The following is a 24,745-nucleotide window of genomic DNA, read 5'->3' as shown; positions in this document are numbered from 1 at the left end:
GGCTGACATGTTTGATGGCTGATGTTGTTCCATAACACACTTTACATGGAAAATATATTCTTATATATATGTATAAAAATATTATATATATAAATATGCATAAAAAGGGTACGATTACAGACGTGCTGTACTCACTCACGTCCTGCATATCCATGTCAGAAACTTGACTTTACTTGGCTGGAATAAAGTTGAGGAGTAAAGCTCCCTGCACAGGGCAAAAATTAAAACAGAATAGGAATCCAATTAACCATTTATGAGAGTCGTTAAAATATCAAATTATCATTTCCAATAGTCATCGAAGTTATTTCTTAAAAAAAAACAACAACTTGACCATTCAAACAATTATTGGAAGTTGGAGTGAAATTATAAATTTGTATAATTTTGTTCGGTCTTCAATATATTTATGTTATTTAACCTTTGACTTTAATTCTATGAAAAAACTTTTATTGATAACGTTTATTGACGATTTAATTTGGTTTTAAGATAAAGAAAATCTAGATTTATAAGTTTTTTTTCTCTTTACCCAGAAAGTGTGTGGCATGAATTACTATTAATGGCGAGCAATATAAATTGAATTTCATTACATGACAACGTTAATTAAAGGCATGTAAAACTCAATCGGCAATGACGTTTTTTAAATGCAGCCAAGCCATCATCAAGAAGAATCAGAATCAGGGCCCCAGGGGAAAATTGGGAGGTGGTCGGCGGAACATTGATGTTGGCTTAATGAGTCGGCAAATGGCTGATAAAAATGCACAGTGAATATGAAAATCGCTGGCGCTGACACTCGTGACGTCGTGACGCGGCGCAAAGTTCTCGAAACTGACAGGAAACATTGATAAAAGTGCCAACTGACATTGCGTAATGATGGTGCGCCTTAATAGCCTGCTCATTAAACCAGGCGTGCATTAATAAATACAACAAAAAAATGAATAAAACGACGAAAATGAAAAATCACAATGCAATAGCGCAAAAAAATGATTTAACGTGCATCATAAGCTAAAGTTTTTTAATCAAACTTCCTGCGCCTGCCATATTTCACATTCGGCAATATTAAAAATCTAATTAAAACTTAAACAGAATTCTATATTATATACTGGCAGTGCAGAGGCATTTTTGCAGTAAAAATTCATTTAAGCTAAAAGCCCATTAACAATTATGACTTTCCTTTGCCGCCCAAGTAGTTGAAACTTGAAAGGAGGAACGCGCGCTGTTAGTGACGCAGACTCTGCCTTTTCTTTATCCCTCTTCACCCTCTTCACCCCCTCGGCTTTGTTGTAAGTCGTCGGCTGCCCGACTTTCCCGATTCAGGAACTACTATAGTACTTTAATACTATATATATATATATACTTATAAATATATAGCAGAAGCAGCAGCAACATCGGTAGCAACAACGCTTTGGCTTTGCTTCATTTTCAGTTTTACTTTTCAAGTTTTAATTTTTTGAATCTTAATGACTTCTCGTAATAAGTTTTCATTTCTCATAATTTCTTAGGTTAATAGAATCTCTGCAGTTTTATGTGTATGGCTGCTGCCACACTCCATGTAGTGCAACTTTAAGTTCTATAACCGTGGGCTTGGTTAAGATTTTGAGTTTTTAGATTGATTGAGATAATGTATACTACATAGTCTAAATAGTCTTTTATATCTTTAAAGTAAAATGCGTTACATTTTGAAATGAATCAAAGAAGTCAATAAATAAAAAATTCAGTAGTTACAAAAATAGTTAGTAACTCATGTTGAAAATCAAGATATACTTACGTACGTCCATTACTAGTATTATCAAGTAGATATGTGATATACTTTTTCAATATTTAATATTAAAAAACAAGAGAAAAAATCCTACTAAAACGATTAGTAATGATAACTTGAACAATTTAAAACCACTGTGCTCAGCTCATTGAAAGTTTTTTGTTGCAAAAACTATAAGAAAATAGCAGAAAACTATAATTATGGAGTTGACACAAAGTCAGGCAGCAGTAATAGCGGCCGCTGCCAGTGAAAAAGCAGACGACAATAATGACTCGGACGAGTCAAGATTGGATGGCGGATGGGAGTGGGTCGTGCGGCAGGGGAAACAGGACTATGTGGAGTCCTTGGCAGCTATGAATTCTATCAGAGGGGAAGCACTAGAAATGCATAAAAGTCGTACTGCATAAAGCGCAGCAGGACCGCAGCAGTTGACATTTATGTGGAACTGTCACTGCTGGCTTAAAGTAAACTTGGCCAAGTCAAAATGGCTGGGCAAATGGGGTGGCGGTAGGTGGTAGTTGGATTGGACCAGTGAACCACGTCTTGGAAGCGTAAGTCCTTGGGCAGCATTAAATACTTGGCTTCTGATTGCACCGCTCGGCGGTTGCGGCTAATCATAAATTCTAAAGCGGCAAAAGTGCAACAGTAGTAACAATTAACTTATTAATTGGAGAAGACAAAGCCGAGAGAATGTGGGCATGGAAATTGTGAAAATGAAACCGAACGAGGCGTGAATATGGCTTTCAAGGGAGAAATGGTTACGCGAAATGATAATGGGGACACTTTCCACATTTCACCATCCTGCTCACTTCACACCAAAATAATTCACTTTCATAGTTAGTTCTCAATTAAGCAATGCAATTAACCACATAAGAACTGATTTTCTACAGTTCTACATTATCTTTATTATAGATAAAAAAAAAATTTTTATAGAAAAATATTTAATGAACTTAATAACTTTTTCCGTCATAAATAATAATAAAATTCATGAATGCATTTATTTTAATCTTTTAATATTCTGTAAGATTTCTCAGTAAAAAATGTATTCTATAACCATTTTATCCCAAGTGTAGTCACCTCCCACGAAAATCACTCTCTGATTACTTGAGACTTTTGCTAATTAGCGAAATTGATTTGAATTTTATGGTGCGCAAAAATGTGCTGCCTGAAAAGAGGGGGCCATTGAAAGCAGCGTGAGTGGCCAATTCTAATTGAAAGTAAATGCTTTGCATTAAATTTACTCACTCCTGTTAAGAAATCAAACTGTTTTGCAGTGGGACTGTGAATTGCAAGCAAATATCTCAACACTTCTAACCGTTTTTTCGCCACTCTCTTTTCAGCTGTTGTGACATTTTTTTGGCAAAGCAAAACGCAATGGCGCCAAAGACGCCGCCATTTTCGCAGCTCGACAAAATGGCGACAAGGACATCCAGTTGGCTCTGCCGCCTGCTGCTTTTCGGCTTTTGCATTGGCGCCGCCGCCGCTCGAGGTAAATATCCATAAACATTTATATAAATTCATTCGCAGCTCTGGCGCATAAAATCCACCAGCATAGATAGCTTTTGTGGCTACAAAAAATACAAATAATTTAATATACATATATTGTCGGACGCGTTGCAAAAATGAAAACAGCAAACGACACCTGCGGCCTTATGGTGTGCAAAAACTAATTATATATCTGTCAAAGACGAACGAACAAACAATGCCTTCCGCTTGTTTCAGCGTGTACATCCAATACCGCACATAAATATTATTAATTAATCTGATAGTTTCGCTTTAAAAACTCCATGAAATTCAATTAAATTTATTTACTGGGTATGGGCAAGAAATCATTGCTTATGGCAGACATACTTTTTAAAACAGAAATATATCAATGGTGTTAAAAAATGGTGTTTGTTAAAAAAGTTGAATAGACTTTTGTCATTCTTAGTGATTAATATTTTGTATTATTAAGTATTTAATGTTATTACGAAAGTTAAAAAAATTTAATTTATTTCGTTTTTTTGACTGCAAGTAAAAGTAAAGTACTGAGTAATGCCAGCTCAATGGTAAACAAATATTGTACGGCAAAAACTAAAAGGACTTAAAATATAGCAAGCGCCAGCTAAATTTTAACAATTTAAATATCCGTTACGAAATTTCACCGAACACGGATGGAGATACCCCTTTCCCTTGAACTGAATTTGTGAGTCTACAACAAAATCCCCAATTCAACTGTCACACACAAAGTGGAAGAGTCAAAAAAAACTAACGCGATTAAATTTATCAAAATAGTGTTGCAGTTGGCATTTCAAAAAACCCAATTGCATTTGCACGTGATACCCATAGTCGGTTTAAAAAATCAAAATTTTACTGAATCGAAGAAGAGGACGGCCGCCAATCATGCGAATTTTATTGCAATATTGCGACAATTTTTATTAAAATTTTAGAATTTTCCATTTATTTAGCACTCGACCCGGCAGGCGGTCTCCTTCTCCTCAGTCGCCGGCATTTTGCTCTTTGATTTGTTGCAGCTGTGTGAAATTTGGTCAGCAGATATTGGCCAGTAACGGAACGGACACTGTACGTGATTTGATTTCGCTTTACATGCCGGACTCTTTCCGTTTAGTCAGCACAATACTGCCGCTGGCAATTCAAAGTATTCGCTAGTTTCGGGAATTTTAAGGATTCCCTGCACTTTGTTGGTCATTTAAAGCGCATCGAAAGGGAATGCAAATCGAACGCGATACAAATAGTGTGCCAATTGAATTGGCCATTTCGTTAATGTTATGTGAGGGCCACTTGAATGCTTATCGGCCAGACAGGAAATGGTTTCGAATCCGTTTACTTATACGGGGAGACTGAATGAAATCTGTAGTACCATCAGAAGCAGGCCAACGAAAGCAAATTTTTTTAAAGAAAAACTATGTGTACGAATTTTTGTATACGCTAGCTTAATAAAAATTTAACTTAAGTATTGCAAATAATACGAAAATTTGAACGAAACATTTAAGAAATAATATTTTGAGTTTTGCATTTTTAGTATTTTTTGCATTTTTATTATGTTGCAAAACCGTGCTCATTTATCATTTTAAGAACAAGGTATTTATATTTTCATTAGTCAAAAATAAAAAATAAATAAAGTCAAGTTAGATATTTTTTGAAAAGGGTGTCTTATTTTAAGTGCAGGATCCAGTTGCTTCGTTGCTTGGTCAACGGGTCTGTCAACACGCTGATAAGTTTTGCCGTTGCTGCCACACCCCAGTTGTCCTGCATCCTGTTCCACTGGGCTGCTGTCCTGTGTCTCCTGTTGACCCAGGCAAATGCTAATTTTATTATGACAAATGCACAGAGTCAGGTAGGAAACTTCCTTTCTTTTTTTAACTTGCTGTTTCGCAATCACAAGTCTAGACAACACCCAGCTCTTTCCATCACGGAGAAGCCTCATTTATTACGAACGCTAATCTAACAACAATCTGCAAAGTGCTTCGAGTCATTGGTTCGTTAGCTTTGGCTTTATAAACGATGCTCCCGCACTTATCCCATAATCGGAGTCAAGCTACCGTCTTACCCACAACAGCTTCTAAATCACGCCCCACGATGGGGTCTCTAATTGAAAATGATCACCGGTTCGCAGCGGATTCGCCCCACAATTACGTAGTAGCTGGCTTTAACCTAAGTAGACAGTTTGTTAGTTTGTTGAACAACATAAACACGCCTCTAGTAAAGCAAAGGAGAAACAACAAATTGCTACAGAATGAAGATCTTGCAACCAGTTGCGGATATATCTGTATCTACTTGTATGTATCCGCGCCTGCGTGCTGCAGCTCCTTCTTCTGACTGCCTCTGCAATCTTCCCCCACCTCGGTTGTCAGCTCTAATCTAAATAAGCGATTTGTCTGTGCATAACTTTGGCCCAAGACCAAGATCCCAGCCACATGCCAAGAAGTCCACAGAGAAAAAGTAGTTCGATAATTTGCATATTATACACTTTTTAATTGAAATCAGTTCATTTTAAACACAGAAAAGGCATTAAACGAAAATAGTTGCTAACTACATAAACTACTCATATTAATCTCAACCTGATATTCTCTATTTCTTAAACTTTTTTTTAACAAAAGCATTCTTTTTTTTCCACTGTATGTGAAACTCCAATTGCAGAATCGTTTGTGCACCATGGAGTTAAATAATAATTTGTATAATTTATCCAAGGAGTTCTTTTTCTCTCGCAAAAGTAGGAATTCACAAGGCGATAGCTTCTTATGGCCAGCTGATTTATCGAAGCGGGCTTGGAATTTTTTCTGGGCAAGGAGTTGGGTATAAATAATTAACACGTGCATAGTTTGAATTGCAATTTGCGACCGGCTGTTGGCATTTTTATGGCAAGCTAGATTGTCCAGCTTGAAACTCAAGAAGCTGCGACTCTATTCATTTCTTGAAAGCACTTCCGGAAAGCTGTCGAGTGTGGGTCTTTTGTTTTTCCCGAGAAGTTCACTGTCTTTCGTGGACTGTCAAAAGCGTTTAATTGTTTATTCATGGCATTGTTTTGCCAGCAAATGAATGTTAATGACCTCTTCGAGGGATATAAATATTTGATTGGGAAAAGTGTTGAATGGCAGCTATTTAAACATAAATTAAACTTTTCTCTGAGGTTGGTTAAATGGGATTGCCCAATGGTAAATAGAGAAACTCTAAAGTGCTAGCCTCCTTAATAACGTTGATCTAACCACCAGAGTGTCACATAAAATCCAGCCGAAGACACTACCCTACAGTCTGTGGGTAAATTTTATTATTATTGACACAAAACTAATGCAATAGAAAAGTTTGGTCTGACATAACCATAAACAGGACAAGAGCAACTTCAATTGCCACAGCAATGGGCAAGGATTTAGGGTCTCATCAAGGGGCGCCCGCTGTGCCAGATGCTTTGATTGCCGCTCTCAAAGTTTTCCAGCTTGCCACAGCTGACTGTGCCAACAAATTCAACTAATTGTCAGCAATTCATTTACCGAACGGTATGTAACTTTGCCCCACTCCATTGTCGTGTACTTCTGTAATTGCTACAGCATTGCTACGTCTACACTTTCTAGAACCTACATCTACATCACCTATTTCCCACATCAAATTGTGGCTTGTTTCTCGTTTGATTTTCAACAAGGTTGGATAGACTGTGGACTTTGTAATTTTGTTTCGTTAACTGTGATAACCATATATGTGTTATTGAGTTGAGGTTTAGCAAAGAGAAAATATGTTATGGTTGCAAAGTTTGAGGGTCTAACAATTTAAAAATCTTAGAAACGATTTAAAAATGTTAGCCAATAATCGTCTCTTAAATTTCTAATCGTAGTTTTGATGACCACATTACATCTAATGCTATTATTGTTTAAAACCTAACGACAGTTAGTTTTGAACAAAAATTCCATTTAAAGAAGTCTGGCACTAGTGGCTTTCTTGTTAATACTAAATGCTCTTTTTTACTTTAACTTAAACTTGTTTTTGGTCTATTGTAATACATAAATCAACTTTTATTTAACTACTTAATCTTACTGAGCTTTAAATTTATATTACCCTAGAATTTATAGTTGGTACTGCTCCAACTAAATTCTACTTAAATATATGTAGGGCTTTTCAATTCTGCTCATTGTTTTCATCGACAATCGAGGGAGTGCACAAGGAAAACCGATTCTGGGAAGGGATGACTGACTTCTTTGCAGACGCCTTCCTTTAAACCATGTACTCGTACATGTTGTAATTGTTATTATTCTTCTGGTACTGCAGCAGCTTAATTGAAAATATTGTGTGTGTCTGGCTGTGTGTGTTCCTTTGTTTGGATGTGTTTAGCTATAGCCTGCGGCTCCTTGTGCGCCACTCCCTAAATGAAATTAATTGAGGACCCCGGGGCCAAGCGAACACACTTCCCCAATTGGCAACTAAAGTTGCGCCATACATATGTAACTTTTTATACGCCCAATATCCGGCAGCTATTGTTGCAGTGCGGCGGAGCCTCAACCGAACTAGAGGCATCAAAGGGGTAAAGGAAAGGATACTAATAATGAAAGGGTGTTGGCCTACTCCGATACAGGATACAATAGCTGGAAAGTTGATCAATTGTTCGAGGCTGGGTTTTCTTAACAATATGTTCGACATCTTTAAGGCAATTTATGAAAGCTTTTGTTTAAGTTAACTGACCGAGAAAATGTTTACTACATATTAGCAATTAAAATGGGCTCATTCTTAATAAAGGAAGCATTTCTTTTTTTTTTGTTAAATGCACCGATGTTTAATGAATGAGACGTACCACATAAAACGATAAGCTGCCATCAACAATTAACTAACAAAAAATCTTACTCCGGTCCAAAACATATTTTCCTCCTTCTTAAAGTCACTATATTTGAGGCATCGACGTAGAGTTTGATGGGAAATTTATGCGTTATACCTTAGGAAAGAAATACAAAGTATGAGGGTGTGTAAACGGAGCACGAAGCTCTCCTAATGACATTAGCTTTCACGCAATGTGATTAACTGTCTGAGTAAATTGAGCAGCAAACAAAACATCAAGCTGCCTGGCACACAATTCATTACATGACCACCTCACCGCCAGATCACCACCATATATATATATATATATATTTATACACAACTTTGGGGCAGGTGGAGAGCACGAACTACCTGCTAACACGCCATAATCCAACGGCAAGGACATAATATAAGCCGGCAGGAAAACTCCAATGATAATAATGCAGCCCCAAGGAGGTCAGTAGCGCCAAATGAAGTAACTGGTAACGGGTAACTGGCCCAAAGGACTGGATGACCGGACACCAAGTTAAGTCCTGGCTAAGACGAGCACGTTCCAGTTTCGAGGAAGCCATGGACTGACCTTCACCTTAACGGCTTTGGACCACCCACAACGCCCACTCGCTGTAAAAGCCTTTGCCGCTGCTTTCATCATAATTTCTGTTAGCAGCAGCAAAATGGGCAACATTGTCTTTGCGCGTGTCCTTTTATGGAGCCCGTTGTCGAAGTAGTTGTAGTTGTGTGCGTGTGTCTTTATGCAATTAAATTAAATATTAAACTTAATTACACTGGGAAACTAACACGCCATGGCAGCAGTTCCTCGAAGGAGCTCCTTCGTCCTGTCAAATATGCCCAGGAACAGGCCTCAATAATGCAGCCAGGAATGTAAGGAATAATGAAAGTCAATTGTCAGTCAGGCCATCGCTAGATTTTGTCCTGCGTCTTGAGTCCTTTCCTCCTGGCCAGAAGACGATGCTCTTATCGTTGCTACACTGTGAGCAAAACATTTTCAAATATGCTTAAAGCAACTCAGTTTTTTATATTTCGTCAGTAATATAACATCTCTTTCTCAAAAGTAAACTATCTATTTTGATAACATAAAAAAATGTTTGCATATCTCAAGTAATAATTTAATTAAAAAAATAATTCTTTCACAAGAGATCAATATAAAGATTTCGATGGCCACTACAACAATACAATTTTTGTTGTATTCTATAGGCAATTTTCTCAGTGCACCTTAGATGCCTTCGCCTGAAACCGTAATGACAATGTTGCTTTCATTTCGTGTTCCCGTTGCCTGCTAATTGAATTTAATGTAGTTTAATTGAGACGAACGTGATTGTAACTAAAAGCGCTTTATGCTTAATTTACCGGCAGGATGGCAAGTCCTGGGACCCAGTTAGCCCCCTCCACTTCGCCTCCCCGTCCGCAACGCCCCCTTACGAAGAGTGCGGATGCCCCTAAATAGTTCAAATTCAAATTAATTGCTCCTAGTTAAAGGCAATTCCCAGCGAGTTGTTGTTGGAGCGAGGTTGGGGTGGTGAAGGCATTTAAATATTTAACATTTTCCTGCCAGCTGTCGGCAGCTTTTCCGACAAGTTTATCCAGCGTAGCCGCATCGCCATGAATAATGCATAGTGGCGATTGTGTCACACGCTGCGTATGAGTAATGACTGGAACTGCTGGTCAAAGCGAAAATCCTAGGGAACAATCGATGCCCTCAAGGACGTTTACCAATATTAAAATCTTCTCAAGCGCAGCGCAGCGCGAAATTCAAATGCATCTGGCGCATCGCATTCGAAATCGGTGCAGAAGTAGAACAAAATTCAAAGGAGACTCCAAAATGAAGTCCGACAGATGCCAGAATTAGCGAGAAGTTCACTCATTTTTATTTTCTGTCCCATTTTCATCCACTGAAGCTGTCAAAAAGCAGCAGCACAGGATCGGGAAAAGGAGCAATGGTGCACAGAGAGAAAAATTCAATTACAAATCACCTTTCCTAAATTTCTCTACCGCATTTTAATTAAAAACGATATGAATTTTTCATGTGTTGTTTAACATGATGATTTGTATTAAATATATCTTGGTTTTTAAGAGCTTTTATTCAAAAATATTCCCTTAAGTAGGCTTTTGTTTTGTATTAGTTATTTTCCCAGTGCAAAAGCTGGAGCAGTAGAAACAGCTGTCATCTTAGAGAGAGAATGGCTAAAAACTGTCAAGCTGCATAATAAATTGAATTTCCTGTAGCTGGTCATTTGCCACCATGAAATTTGACCGGGGCAGGCAGAACAGAATGAAATGGGCGTGGCATAAACATGCACTTGAAACGAAAATACGGGTCTCCACTATCCGGATTTCAGACTATCCGGCCAACACGTACGGCCATTCGCTCGCTGCAACATGAAGTCACAGGCGCAAAATGCCACCAGAGGCAAATGAAATTACCGAGTTGCCAACCCGACGACGGTCGAAAGCTCAAAAATCCAAATATCATATTTACAACTTGCAACTACAAGGCCCTCGGGGAGTTTGCAGATGAAGCGGATTAGGAATGGCGACAGCGGCAGATGGAGAAAAACAGACTTGGAGTTAAGGATATTAAAGGATGCGACAATTGGCTAATGTCAAGCTGGTAACTGACATTTGAATTCCACTTCTTTTTCATTGCGCTCTATAAGCCAAGTAAACAGATAGTAAAGTTTGAAGTTTGGATAAGCAAATAGGTATAACATTTATACACACAATAATTTATACGATTTAGTGGGTATTTATTTTAACAAACGGTTATTGATGACTAACTGATAGAATATTGCTTAAATAATTTATTTAGCTTTAAAATGAAATACATTTCCACCAACTCCCCATTTTCGCACCTTTAATTCATTATCTGGGCAAGTTTAATTAGAAAACCCCTGCGGTATCTGTACAAAAAAAAGCCAACAAAATCAAGCACAGAATATAATGACGAAACTTTTAATGACTAATTAAGGGACATTTGCTCTGACTGCTTTTAACAAAATAACCCGCCAAACAGAACACACCAAAAATTGCCCGAAGCGACATTGGAACGCTTTAACGTCCCAAGTTGGCATTTTGTGAAACCTCCAAAACAAACAACTATAAAAAAGGGAAATGGCAAAGGACACAAACAGATATTACAATTGTCCATTTGGTAAGATATCTATTTATCAAATGAAAATGTAAATAACAGACATTGCTGTTCAACGAAGCAAACTCAATGACAGCCAGCTGTGGGCTGGGCTAAAAAACATTAAACCGCACAAACCAGCCGCTCAATAAATATTTAATTATCAAGGAAAAATAGAGTGAAAAATAGAAATCACAATTTGTCATTTTTGCCATCTAGCTGGCCCACGAAAATGATGCCTACGTTGACCAAAAAATAAAAAAGGTAATAAAGGAAAGGGGCAAATTGCACACGGTATACGCGTACTTATGCATGCTTTTATAACTAAATTTTCGTAAACCGTAACGTGCTATAATGCTGGAAATTGAAATTTTAATGCAATGAGTTGAGTATGTGGGGTAGGGGGGAGGGGGAGACGGGGGGCTTGTGCGGTTTAATGGGTGTTTCTGGATGGTGCGTGGTGGCCATGGCAATGGCATATCCGAAACTATTTGCGGCCATGCTCTGCGGTCAGATTGCGGCTAACCATGTTACGCCTGCTCCCGGTTGGCAGATGCCAGCGAATATATGTATATATTCATGGGGGGAGGGGGAGGGGTTAGACGGTTTCGGTGGGGCAACGCATAAGTTTGCGGTCGCATTGCCGCGCTCTCCTTTCGTTTCATTTTGCATAAGTTCTAAAGTACACATCATATATAATTAAAATCGTAAAACGGTCAATTTTCCCTCAACGCTGGAGGACGATGGCAAAGATCCCTGCCAGCCTTCCGACTCTACCGACTGCACACATCCCCATCCTTCGCCGCCATCTGTGTAATGGGTTTAGCATTTTTGGGCTTTCGTGTACAAATTGAAACTTTATGTTTGTTTGCCAACGAGCAGCGGGCCAAGCCGTGTGCTGTGAGGCGTTATATTAAATTAGTTTACTGGATTTTCGGTTACGGCCGGGCAAGGGGTTACATTTAAAATTTAAGCGCTTTACCATTGATGCAAATGGGCGAGTAAATACAAGGGGTCATAAAGAATTCAAAAGGCATTTCGATATTTGTTTACTTTGAAAAAATAAATATAAAATATAAAAATAAATAAGCTCTCATTTTATAGCTTATGGTTGATGAATAGCTGAATAGCTAAATCTCAGATTTGAAATTGAATTATTAGAAATAATAACAACTTTTTTATCTACAAATAAAATAATATTATATTTATAATTATTTTTTAAGCGAAGACGTGTCTGCCTTTCATGTTTTTGTTCTGCGCTCACAAAATGTAACCCTCGATTTAATTTAAATCTGTCATAAGCAAACTTTACAACAATTTTATTTTAATATAATTTATGTAGCATTGAACTTTGCCTACAAATAATATAATTTTAATTTAAATTTCTGACAAATTTGTTAGCAAATTCCTGCCTACCTACCTAAAGTTTCCATCAAACTGACAAACTTTTCCCCAAATAAATATGCTCGTCTGTGCGGCCTAACCACATTTGGTATAATTAAATTTTATGGCCATTAAATTTGGCAATTTTCATAAGAAATATGTGTATGGCCTCCGGCCATTTTAACCATAAACCATTGGCCAAGGAGAAAAAACCAAATCAAATATATTAGGCAGTGACTGATGTGAATTTATGCCTAGACCCGGTCTAATTTTTAGCCGCGCATTTACAATGTTCGCAGCCAGTTGGCCCCCTTTATTACCAACACTTGATAAAGGGCAAAAAAAACTGTAAGGCTGGATAAAAACATCCCGAAAGAAAAAACACACACTCACAATTCATTTTCAAAATGAATTTGTTCCGCTGTAACGGGCATAAATGCATTTAAATTTATTGAAAGGCAGAGTCTGCTACCACGAAACAACAAAAAAATTGGTAAAAGAGAACTCTCGCACATTGAATGACAATAAATTATCAATTTTATTTTGACAGCGCGTAAAATCCCGAAACGAAAAACGAAAGACGAGCGCGGCAAAATGTCAAACGAAATTGAGCGAAATATATGTAGATAGATGTGTTCGGCATATATGTACTATTTGTATGTAATATATGCATTCGAAAGAATTTGTGACAGGAAGTTTCAGTTCAATGGTTTGTTCCAGAGGGCGATTTCAAATTGCCTGGCCATATATATTCCCCAAAAAAGTATGCTAATTTGTAGATTGATACTCTCCAGTTCGAAAACAAATTAAGTAAAGGGTCAGAAGTGCATTTCTTATTCGAGAAAATATTTTATTGAATAAAAATTCAGTTTTATTGAATTTATTTGATATATGTTTTCGCATTTGAGATGTCAAAAGGATTTTGTTTTATTTTTAACAACTAAACTTTATTTATTAATTTATATATTATTCATTTTGTCTACTGAGTCTATTTTTACATAACTGTAAAATCAAAAAAAATTAAGTAAGCAAATTTATAATATTGTCCCATAGTTACATTTACTGGAATTAATAAAACATTATAACAAACGGAATAAAGATGTCTTCATATTCTTAAATAAAAAGAGAAAAATAAATAGTTAGAAAATTATGTAGTGAGAGACAATCTTATAAGCTTTTCAAATGCACTAATTAGGTTGTTGCAAAACGTAAAAACTGAAAAACTAAAGCTTCCTTCATTCGCATTTAATTGCAGACATTCCATCGCCGATGGCCCAGACAGAGGTGGCCTTTTACTGCCCGGGAGAGGGGCTGTTTGCGGACGACTACGATTGCCGGATTTATTACCGCTGTGAGCGGCGGTCGGGCCAATACATCCGACCCTACCTTCTGGCCTGTCCCGAGGATGCGGTCTTCTCGCGCGCGCTGCGAATGTGCCTGCCACCAGCGATGGCTGGGCGGGATGAGTGCGTGGACCAGGTGAACGAGGTGGATGGAGGCAGCATGGAGCAGTGGGAGCAGGACGACTTCGGGCAGGATGACCATAATGCGATGCTTAACCTGGCCGTCACACCTGCGGCCAACGAGCTGCGTACCTATGCGACCACCCATCGGCTGCCCACGAATTATGGCCTGACAGGGCTCAGCGGTGTCTCCGTGATATCCTTTTCCAGCTCATCATCCCTGCGAGAGCTGTTGGATCAGAGGAGGAGGATGGCGGTTCGGGAGTAATATGTCGGGATGATGGCTTCATGAATGATCCCAGCGACTGCACCGTGTTTTATCGCTGCATCTCGAATGGTCGAGGCTACAACAAAATCGGCTTCCGGTGTTCCGATGGCACTGCGTGGGACGAGTCCCTGCAGGCCTGCAACCACATGTTTGACGTACGTGCCAACGGTGGCTGCCGCAATCAGGCGGAGCCACAGAACGATGGTTATTATGCCGGGCAAACGTCAACACAATCGTCACAGTCCAGCTACCAGAACTCCACCTCAAGCAGCCAGCAGAGCTCGTCCACCAGTTCTTCAAACTCCTCCCAAAGCTCCAGTTCTACATCAAGTTCGACATCTAATTCTAGCTCGAGTCAGGAGTCCTCCACATCCAGTAGCAATCAGCAGTCGAGCTCTACCTCTGGCAACAATCAGGAGTCCAGCTCGGGATCTAGTAACAATCAGGAGTCCAGCTCGGGCTCTAGCAACAATCAGGAGTCTAGCTCGGGTTCCAGCAACAATCAAGAGTCCAGCTCGGGCTCTAGCAACAATCAGGAGTCCAGCTCGGGTTCCAGCAACAATCAAGAGTCCAGCTCGGGCTCCAGCAACAATCAGGAGTCGAGCTCGGACTCTAGTAACAATCAGGAGTCCAGCTCGGGTTCCAGCAACAATCAGGAAACCAGTACGAGCTCCAGCAGCAATCAAGGGTCAAGCTCCCAAAACTCTGGCAGCAATCAGTCCTCTAGCAGTAACCAAAACCAAAGCTCTGGCAGTAGTCAAAGCTCGGGAAATAACCAATCCTCAAACAATAATCAAAACTCCAGCAGCAACCAAAACCAAAGCTCTCAAAATTCCGGCAGCAACCAAAGCTCTAGCAGCAACCAAAATTCAGGAAGCAATCAAAGTTCTAGCAGCAACCAGTCCTCAAATAACAGTCAAAATTCCGCCAATAATCAGAGTACAGGCAGCAATCAATCTTCCAATTCCAACAGCAACCAATCTTCTAGCTCTAGCAGCAATCAGAGCTCTTCGAGCAATCAAACTGCCAGTGGATCCAATAAACCTGTTCCCACTGAATGCGAAGATGAAAACACTTATATCCCCGATAAAGAAGACTGTGCCAAGTTCTACAGATGCCGCCAAGATAAGGATGGAAAATTAGAACAAGTGCCTTTCACCTGTGGTCCCGGCACTGTATGGAACCAGGAAGATAAGGTCTGCGATCTTCCCAATGAAGATCAAAAGAAGAAATGCAACATTCAGTCGGGTTCATCTAGTGGTAGCAATAACTCTGGTAGCAGCGAAAGCTCCTCTAATCAAGGCTCATCCAGCAACCAATCCTCTGGTAATCAGGGTTCGTCCAGTAACCAAGGCTCCTCCAGCAATCAAGGCTCGTCTAGCAGTCAGGGTTCCTCCAGCAACCAAGGCTCCTCTAGCAGTCAAGGCTCGTCTAGCAACCAAGGCTCCTCCAGCAGTCAAGGCTCATCAAACAATCAAACATCAAGCAATCAAGGCTCATCCAGCAACCAATCATCCAATCAAGGCAGCAGTCAAGGCTCATCTAATAATCAGTCCTCCAATCAAGGCTCATCTTCATCGTCCACATCCAACAACCAAAGCTCCTCGAGTTCCAACAACAATTCATCTAGCAATAGTACGAGCACTCAATCGACAACTTCCAAACCGTCCAATCCCGATGGTCAATGCCAGGATACGGAAACTTATTTGGCAGATAAAAAAGACTGTGCCCGATTCTATCGTTGCGTAGAGAATGGTAATGGTGGCTTTAATACGGTTTCGTTTGATTGTTCTCCGGGAACGGTCTGGGATCCCGATACCAAGGGGTGCAACCATCCCACAGATGTCCAAAAGGAACAGTGCAAGGCAATGGCTAATGGCTCAAATCAAGGATCTGCTTCCAACCAAGGATCTTCCTCCAATCAGGGATCTTCCTCCAACCAGGGATCTTCTTCCAACCAGGGTTCCTCTTCAAACCAAGGATCTTCTTCCAACCAGGGATCATCCTCCAATCAGGGATCTTCCTCCAATCAGGGATCTTCTTCCAACCAAGGTTCCTCTTCCAACCAGGGTTCGTCTTCAAACCAGGGATCTTCTTCCAACCAGGGATCATCCTCCAATCAGGGATCTTCTTCCAACCAGGGTTCCTCTTCAAGCCAGGGATCTTCTTCGAACCAGGGATCCTCTTCCAACCAAGGATCTTCATCCAATCAGGGATCATCTTCCAATCAGGGTTCCTCCTCAAACCAAGGATCTACCTCCAACCAAGGATCTTCTTCCATCCAGGGTTCCTCATCCAACCAAGGATCTTCTTCCAACCAGGGGTCTTCGTCCAATCAGGGTTCTTCCTCCAACCAAGAATCTTCTTCCAACCAGTCCTCTTCTAATCAAACTTCGACATCTCAGCAGTCGTCGTCTTCTAACCAAACTTCATCCTCAAGTACAGAAGGATCATCATCATCTACCACTCAGAAACCCTTTAAGCCCGCTGAGAAATGTGAGAATGAGGAAACATTCCTCGCAGACAACGAGAATTGCTCCAAGTTCTATCGCTGCGTGGACAACGGTAAGGGTGGATTTAATAAAGTCTCGTTCACCTGCCCTCCCAATACTCTCTGGGATCCTGAGGCCAACAGCTGCAACCATCCCGATCAGATTCAGACCAAACCGCTTAAGTGCAAAAAAGTGGTTAATCAAGGCGAATCCTCATCTAGCAGCAGCAGCTCATCTTCGAATAGTTCATCAAACAACAGTGGTTCCTCTTCAAACAGTGGTTCATCTTCCAACAGTGGTTCATCCTCCAATACCGGATCATCTTCAAACAGTGGCTCCTCCTCAAATACTGGATCATCTTCCAACAATGGTTCATCCTCCAATACCGGATCATCTTCAAACAGTGGATCGTCTTCAAACAGTGGTTCATCTTCAAACAGTGGATCATCTTCCAACAGTGGCTCATCTAATCAAGGCTCCTCCTCCAACAGTGGCTCGTCTTCTGGTGCCAATTCATCCGGAAATGGGTCGAATTCATCGTCATCATCTTCATCTTCCTCAAGCAACAACAATAACCAAGGTTCATCCTCATCAACCTCTAGTTCATCCTCCTCCAGTAGCAGCAGCTCAACCACATCGAAACCAAATCCTTCTGAAACCTGCAAAGTCAATGGACAATTTATTGGCGATCGAAAGGAGTGTAATAAGTTCTATCGCTGCGTGGATAATGACAGAGGAGGCTTTAATATGGTATCCTTTAACTGCGGCCCTGGCACAGTTTGGGACGCCCAACTTCAGGCCTGTAACCATGCTTGGGCTGTAAAGGAGTGCGGTGGTGTTGCTCCTTCTCCTACCACCTCCAAACCAACAACCACCACCACCTCTAGGCCTTTAGGCCCATCTTCCACTTCCAGGCCTCCAGGCCCATCCTCCACTTCAAGGCCTTCAGGCCCATCATCCACATCCAGGCCATCCGGTTCATCTACTACATCCCGTCCGATAACCACCCGACCAACTACTTCCTCTCCATCGTCTTCATCTCCTTCGTATCCAACAACCTCACCCGCTACTCAGTCACCCAACACTAATGGAAAATGTACTTCAGAGGGCTTTATGGCGGATCCCAACAACTGCTCCAAGTTTTATCGCTGTGTAAGGAACAACAAAGGTGGCTTCACTCCAATTCCATTCCAATGTGGAGCTGGTACAGTTTGGGATCAGGATCTGCAGACTTGCAACCACAATTTCAACAACTGCAACACTGGCACTGAGGCAAGCACACCGAAACCTCCCTGTGAACCAACAGCCAATGGAACTTCCACCACACAGGAACCTATAACCACTACAACCCAAGACAGCAACCCAACTACTATACCCCCGACAACAACAGATTTGCCGCCCACCTCTACAACAGGAACACCACCCACTACTACTACGAAAAATCCACCCACTACAACCACAGGCTTACCACCTACCACTACTACGAAAAATCCACCTACTACAACCACAGGCTTACCACCCACCACCACCACACAAACACCACCCACAACGACCACAGAAATACCAATCAGTACTACAACTTCAGTGCCGCCCAGTACAACAACAATCAGTTCGGAATCTGAAACTACAACAATGACATCAAATTCGGAAACCACCACCCAAACGCCGCCTACAACACCCACGAATCAGCCGTCTACAACCACTATGAAACCCCTACCTGCTGGCACTGAATGCACCGGTGAGGGATACATGGCCGATCCCGAAGATTGTAGGAAATACTACCGATGCATCAAGGCAGGAGCTTCTTACAGAAAGTACAACTTTACCTGTCCCAAGGGCACAGGATGGAACGAAGATGTCCAGACCTGTGACTACATGGAGAACATTCCGAGGTGCTCGAAGTTGCCCACTGAACCACCGACCACAAACTATCCAGAGACTACAACACCAAATGAGGAGTCTAAAGAGCCCGGAAGTACCACCCCACGGCCATCAGATGAGCCGACAACGGTAACCAAACCCATCACAAAACCTACGGAAGAGCCTACAACAGATAAACCCCAAAAACCCACTACGACCGAATATCCTGGAAAACCAACCACCACAGAAGAGCCTACAACAGATAAACCCCAAAAACCCACTACGACCGAATATCCTGGAAAACCAACCACCACACAAGAACCTACAACCGAAAAACCACAGAAGCCCCCCACAACCGAATACCCCGGAAAACCTACCACGCAGGAAACCACCACCACAGGTATTCCCGGCTATATGCCAACAACAACTACTGTTGCGGTAGAAACTACAACAACTACTCCAGGCTATAAGCCTACTACAACCGCTGAGCCAGTAACCGAACCTATCACAACCACAGTACAACCTACTACTACAACAACTGTTGAAATTACAACGACAAATGTTCAACAACCCACTACCACAACTGAACCCCCATCAACAACCCCTGAAACGTCAGAGGGTCCAACAACCACACTTCAGCCTGAACCACAAACGAACTATAACTGCACCGCCGAGGGATTTTTCCCTGATCCCCAGGATTGCAGTCGCTATTATCGTTGTGTAGACGCCGCAAAGAATGGCAAGTACCAGGTTTATGGGTTTAAGTGCGGTAAGGGAACTGTTTGGGACACATCCACCGAAACTTGCAATTATGCCGATCAGGTGTCGGGCAATTGCTCTTCAGGTCAGACCACTTCATCGCCAGGAAATTCCACGGAACCCGGAACAACGGAAAGTACAACCAGTTCTGGAACCCCTGAGACTACCACTTCGAGGGTCCCCGAAACCACAACTGCAGGAGCTCCCGAAACAACTACCACTGCAAGCCCTGAAACCACTACCACAGGAGGCCCTGAAAACACTACTACACCAACTCCCGAAACCACTACCACTGGAGCCATTGAAACTACTAGCCCTGGAACAACTACTACCGGAACCCCTGATACTACTACCACATCGGTTAAGCCAGAGACCACAACCACAACGGGGGGAGAAACCACAACCACTCAGCCAACGACTGAGACCCCAACCACCCCAGAGAATCCTACTCCCGGCACCAATTCCACCGCCCCTTGTCCAACAACCGGTCCCGGACAGAATGTGTACGTCTGTCCCACCGGATTCCGTCAGCATCCGGAAAAGTGTGGCATGTTCTACCAGTGCAGCGAGAGTTCGGATAGCAACGATTTAAACATTGTGGTATTCCAATGTCCCAATGGAACTGTCTACCAGGACAACACCTGCAGTTGTGGCAAGCCCCAGACGGGAGATAAATGCTCCAAGGATATGAAGAGGACCACCAATTTGTTCGAACAGGAAACAAAACTCCAGAACGTGGTAAGTTTTAATGGTCCTGCAGCCTTATAAGCTAAGATTATTTTATACTACACTGATTATAATTTTTTTTATGAAGGGATGTTAGGTACATTTTATGGCATCACCTTTAAACTAATGAAATAATTTCTCTAACCTCAACGAGATCCTTACATAATTTAGATAAAAAACAAAATATTAAAATAAGTAAATCCAACCCAATAATATGATTGCGATCTTCTTTAATAGGTACAAATCAGCACGACGGCACCTCTCTGTCCGGATGAGGGTCACTTCGCGCTAAACGATGACCAGTGCGGCCAGCTGTTTGTCAAATGTGGATTCTCGGAGCTGACGGGACGCATCGAGGGTCAGATCCACCGCTGTCCTCAGGGATTCGCCTACTGGAACGTGAGCCGGCGATGCGAACCCGCCCGGAAGCTGCTCAACTGCACCCCAACCACCTACAATGTGGGCGGAAATGTGCCGCTGGAGTGGCTCAACATTGGCCATAGACGCCGCAGCATGCGCATTTAATTAGATTTAGTCTAGATTCGCTTAGTCGCCCGCCATTGTTTGTTTGCTGCGCCAGCACTTGATGACCAGTTTAACAAGCTGATCCTGATCAAGGGAATTAGCTGGCACAACAAACGATCGAACAGAAGAGTTAGCTTAGGACGTAGGGAAATTACAGTAGGTTAAGAAAGGCCTTAACCCTCCAACATCAAAATCCTTAAATGGGAATTAAAAAAAAAACATTAAGTTGCACTTTTAGGAAAACAATTCGTTAATTGGAAAGATCCAATTACATTTTTAAGCAACTATAAACTTTATATTTATATCAAGAACATTTCTCTGAAGAGAATAAACCCAAAACAACTTCAAAGATTGTTGTAAAAATTATTTTTCCAAAAGTATTGGTTGTTGGAGGGTTAAATAGATTCTTGGTGTCGGACTGCAAAACTGCACTTTACACATTCGAAAAGGAAACAAAAGGTTTTATGAGTAGTCTTCCTATAGTGGAAACAGGCACAGCCTTCACTACACACACGTAAATGTTGTAGCTTTCTTGCAGTAATTGTATTTATGTTTAGAGTTTAAACATACGTTCTGAACGCCATATACATATATATATCTTAGACTATGCTTAAAGTTTATAATAAATTGAAACATATACAGAAAACATCGACAAATGATGCAGTGGAACTTATTTTACTTTTGGGAATTACTTCTTGTTGCCGGCATGCAATTGTTAGGGTTTGTAGTTTTTTGCTAACTGTTTTATTTTGTTAGTTAGTAGTTTCTGGTTAATCCACTTAATATTTTCTTTAAAATTCCTATCTCAATTTCATGGAACATTTTGGAAAGTTTATTGGTTTGCCCCTTTTTAAGGGAGTGGCTTAATAAGTTGTGCCTTTTGATTTTTATGTTGTAAATGGGTTCCGGGATTTACTTTGTTGGTGGCTGCCTTTATCTCTTCATAAATAGTTGTTAAAATATGCTCCGTGTCCCTTAAGTTTTTGGTTCCATCTCTACTTGAGTGGGATCCTCTGACCTATCCACCTCTTTTCGGCCAGCGGATTCTTAATTAGTTGGTTACTTCATTCCTGTTCGGGAAAGTAAGGTTCCTCTGACTAATCTACTTCTTCTTCTTGGCCTGTGGCGGTGCTGCCGGATTGTCGCCCTTGTAGAACTCCTTAAGCAGGGCCATCGCCTCGTCCGCCCGCACGCCGCCGGTGATGTCGATCCTCTGTCCAACGACGGCTGCCACGTCCACCACCGTCTTGCCTCCGAAACGGTCGTTCTCGCAACCGAAGATGATCTCCTTGACCCCGAGAGTGTGCAGGGCGGCGGAGCACATGATGCAGGGCTCCACGGTGACCACCACGGTGATCTCGCTGAACAGCTGCTTTGCCGGCAGACGCTTCTCACGACAGCTGGCCAGGATCGCGTCTATGCAAATGAACTCCGCGTGGCGGGTGGCGTTCCGGTGGACGTTCACCTCGTTCCCGCCACGTGCGACTACCTTGTTCCCATGAACGAACACACAGCCCACGGGCACCTCGCCGGCGTCACGTGCCCGCCGTGCCTCCACTAACGCTTCCTCCATGAAGGCGGCCATTTGGCATGGAAATAAACTCGGGCGAACTGGATGAAAAGCCGCACCAGGTCAACAAAAACAAAAGGCGACTTCGGAATAGCTCTTTCTCTTGGCGCGTTTTTCAACACTGACTAACAGCTGGCAGTCACGGGGAACGGTCACTTCGTGAGCGGTCACGGTGTCGCCGCGAAATCATTCTTAACAGAACCTAAAATGTGGTGTATTCCCAATCTTCAAACATATGTAATCTAGAAACTAAAACATTTTTTCTTCTCATTTTTTGTTTAGTAAGCTTAAAATAATATGGAAATGCATAAACAGAACTTTATATATATGCATTTTTTGTATAATTCATTTTATTCAAATAAGTCAAATTTATTTTATAAATTTTACACAAAACGTTGATTGTTTTTTTTTACAATTTTTATTAATATTCCTATGACGAATTAGAAAATTTGTACTTCGTTTTTTTTAGCCAATAAGGACTAGAGTATTGCAGATTTTTATATAACTTTGTTAAGTGTTAATAAATGCAAGCCGGATGCATATTAAGCTTTAAGCGTCATTTCGCATCAAGTGGATTAGGTTGTTCTCCTCCAGAAAACTCTGAGCCTTTTCCGGCCAATTGTTATTTTTCGCAGATCGGGGACTTGGATGCGGCAGCCGGAGCAGAGAAACGGAATCAGATTTGCAGTAAGCTGAATGTTTTAATGAGGCATGAACATATTCTCCAACAGCTACAACCACTTTGGGATTAAGTAGAATCAATTGCTCCTCTAAGGTCTCCAAACAAAAATCCCGCAGCTGTTTTTTGTAAGGACCCTTCAGTTCACTGGGCGTTATGTTCTTGCCCGATTCGTCGAAAAATGCTAGAGGGCAGAAATTATGAACAAAGCATTTCTGGGAGAATATCTCCATGTTTCCTGCTAATTGCAAAAACAGTTCCCACAGACGAACACCACTTGGCTCCTCGATCCTGTGGTCCAAACCCAAGACAGGACGTTTGGGATGAAGGACAGGGGGTTGGTCTACCGGCCCTGATAATTGCATCAATACCTTTACAGTGCGCACATTGCCAAAGGGTATCTGTAAGATAATATATTATAATACCATTCGCAAGGACATAAATTAATGCATACTTACGCCAGTTTGACCCATTCCGTTTGGTCCCGGATTCATTCCAATAAAGACCAGCTTTTTGGGACTATCCAAATAACGACGCAAATAATCACAATGCAGCTGTGACGCATAGACTACCGGGTTGTAGATGCACTTAATATTCGAGGGAGGGGTCAATTTGCCTAGCGCCTCGTTTAACTTTTTTTCGGTGTTATAGAATTTTATCCGCAGGGGCTGGGCAAACAAATCGGATATACTTCCATCATTTGGAATTGACCTCTTGGTCTCCCCATCCTCCAGAGTATCTTTTTGCGCGTTCAATTTGCGTTTCAACATAACGCTTGATTTCGCACTCAAGTGCAATTTTAAACTAGCAAGAACTGGTAGGGGGATTCAATCAGCTGCTTGTAAAAGCTTAGTATGACCGTAAAACCAAGTATATCCTATCTTTAATAGCTTTAATTTTAGTAATATTTTTAACGGAAAACTTTTTACACCAACTTATTAAGGATTTATAAATAAATTAAATCACTGATGGCTATTTAGGTTGTTAGTTTAAATTCAATTTTCCCTAGTCAATTTTAAATCCCAACTTTAATTTGTGGATTATGGTATTTTCTATGGCATTAACATCCTTTTTATTAGCAAATCTTTATACATGACATGTTAAATATATATTAAGTTAGAATAAAAAAACAAACACTACTTATTATTGTGCATAAACTCATCTAGACGCTCCTCGTTTTCCCGAATAAAGCTCAGTTTAAAGGCTTTGCATGTTTTCTCTATGTTGCATTTGACGACGGTTCCAAGTATTTCGAGGAATTGTGAGACCTAGAGGGGACATCAAGGGTTATTGTTGGTATTGCGGGTTCGGAGACTATGCAAACTCACAGTTAAATCCTTTTCAGCACACGCTAGCTTAACGAACTCGCATTGAGGGGCATGTTTGTGGTGCTCCTTCCACGGGTCATCCTCGGATTCCCAACCATCGAGGGTTTTTCCGCACACAAAACAAGTGGCGGTGTCATTCTCGCGTTTGGTGCCCGTCCAATAGAATCCCGCCTCGGCCATCTGTAAAACGATATTTATGATCGACTCGAATAGTTGTTATAAATATTTAAGCCACTCTCTTACCTTTGAAATGCTGCAGGAAGCCGTCGCGGGAAAGGGCCAATCCTTGAAACTCTCGACGCGATGCTGTTCCAGGAGATTCAACTTCCGGAACACCTCCAGCTTTTCGCCACTCAAGCTCGCTGCAATATCGTTCACCGCCGGAGTCTCCATCTGCTTTTATTCCACAATTTCGAGGCGCAAATAACAAAAACTGTGAGTTTTCACAAACAGCGCGTCGTTGTTGCTGCGGCCTTTGAAAACAGGGTTGTCAGCACTGCGCAAAATATCTATACTTA

General features: G+C 41.3%; 4 protein-coding genes across 4 annotated transcripts in view; 1 reads left to right on the top strand and 3 right to left on the bottom strand.

The window, feature by feature from the left end:
• Positions 1–21,078, top strand: part of LOC108047570 (serine-rich adhesin for platelets) — a 35,808-nt gene extending 14,730 nt beyond the window's left edge. The window contains 6 exon segments of the mRNA XM_044459145.1: positions 3,094–3,242; positions 13,813–14,243; positions 14,246–14,706; positions 14,863–17,077; positions 17,171–20,137; positions 20,363–21,078. Of these exon segments, the coding sequence (XP_044315080.1) occupies positions 3,128–3,242; positions 13,813–14,243; positions 14,246–14,706; positions 14,863–17,077; positions 17,171–20,137; positions 20,363–20,650 (6,477 nt within the window). The 5' untranslated portion in view covers positions 3,094–3,127 and the 3' untranslated portion in view covers positions 20,651–21,078.
• Positions 21,079–21,174: 96 nt separating this feature from the next.
• LOC108047569 (tRNA-specific adenosine deaminase 2) lies at positions 21,175–22,328 on the bottom strand. The gene has a single exon (XM_017127806.2). It carries the CDS (start codon positions 22,233–22,235, stop codon positions 21,753–21,755), a length of 483 nt encoding a protein of 160 aa, XP_016983295.1. The 5' UTR covers positions 22,236–22,328; the 3' UTR covers positions 21,175–21,752.
• Positions 22,329–22,613: 285 nt separating this feature from the next.
• Positions 22,614–23,705, bottom strand: LOC108047541 (single-strand selective monofunctional uracil DNA glycosylase). The gene is made up of 2 exons (XM_017127754.2): positions 23,358–23,705; positions 22,614–23,300 (listed from the first exon to the last, which is right to left on the bottom strand). Exons 1-2 carry the CDS (start codon positions 23,667–23,669, stop codon positions 22,770–22,772), a joined length of 843 nt encoding a protein of 280 aa, XP_016983243.1. The 5' UTR covers positions 23,670–23,705; the 3' UTR covers positions 22,614–22,769.
• Positions 23,706–23,939: 234 nt separating this feature from the next.
• On the bottom strand, positions 23,940–24,714 carry LOC108047545 (baculoviral IAP repeat-containing protein 5). Its single transcript, XM_017127757.1, has 3 exons — positions 24,471–24,714; positions 24,228–24,407; positions 23,940–24,167 (listed from the first exon to the last, which is right to left on the bottom strand). The coding sequence occupies exons 1-3, from the start codon at positions 24,618–24,620 to the stop codon at positions 24,036–24,038; spliced, it is 462 nt and encodes a 153-aa protein (XP_016983246.1). The 5' UTR covers positions 24,621–24,714; the 3' UTR covers positions 23,940–24,035.
• Between the last annotated feature and the right edge of the window lie 31 nt (positions 24,715–24,745).

The sequence above is a fragment of the Drosophila rhopaloa genome, unplaced genomic scaffold (genome assembly GCF_018152115.1).
Source record: "Drosophila rhopaloa isolate 14029-0021.01 unplaced genomic scaffold, ASM1815211v1 contig_178, whole genome shotgun sequence".
NCBI classification, from domain to species: domain Eukaryota; kingdom Metazoa; phylum Arthropoda; class Insecta; order Diptera; family Drosophilidae; genus Drosophila; species Drosophila rhopaloa.
This window is presented reverse-complemented; position numbering and strand designations above follow the sequence as displayed.

What these genes read in the sequence shown, in the direction of transcription:
- LOC108047569 (XM_017127806.2), bottom strand. Translation starts at nt 22,235, where the DNA reads ATGGCCGCCTTCATGGAGGAAGCGTTAGTGGAGGCACGGCGGGCACGT.
- LOC108047541 (XM_017127754.2), bottom strand. Translation starts at nt 23,669, where the DNA reads ATGTTGAAACGCAAATTGAACGCGCAAAAAGATACTCTGGAGGATGGG. An exon ending in ACGGAATGGGTCAAACTGGC is followed by an intron (nt 23,301 to 23,357) that starts GTAAGTATGCAT and finishes ATTATCTTACAG; the next exon opens with ATACCCTTTGGCAATGTGCG.
- LOC108047545 (XM_017127757.1), bottom strand. Translation starts at nt 24,620, where the DNA reads ATGGAGACTCCGGCGGTGAACGATATTGCAGCGAGCTTGAGTGGCGAA. An exon ending in CTTCCTGCAGCATTTCAAAG is followed by an intron (nt 24,408 to 24,470) that starts GTAAGAGAGTGG and finishes ATCGTTTTACAG; the next exon opens with ATGGCCGAGGCGGGATTCTA. An exon ending in GTGCTGAAAAGGATTTAACT is followed by an intron (nt 24,168 to 24,227) that starts GTGAGTTTGCAT and finishes TGTCCCCTCTAG; the next exon opens with GTCTCACAATTCCTCGAAAT.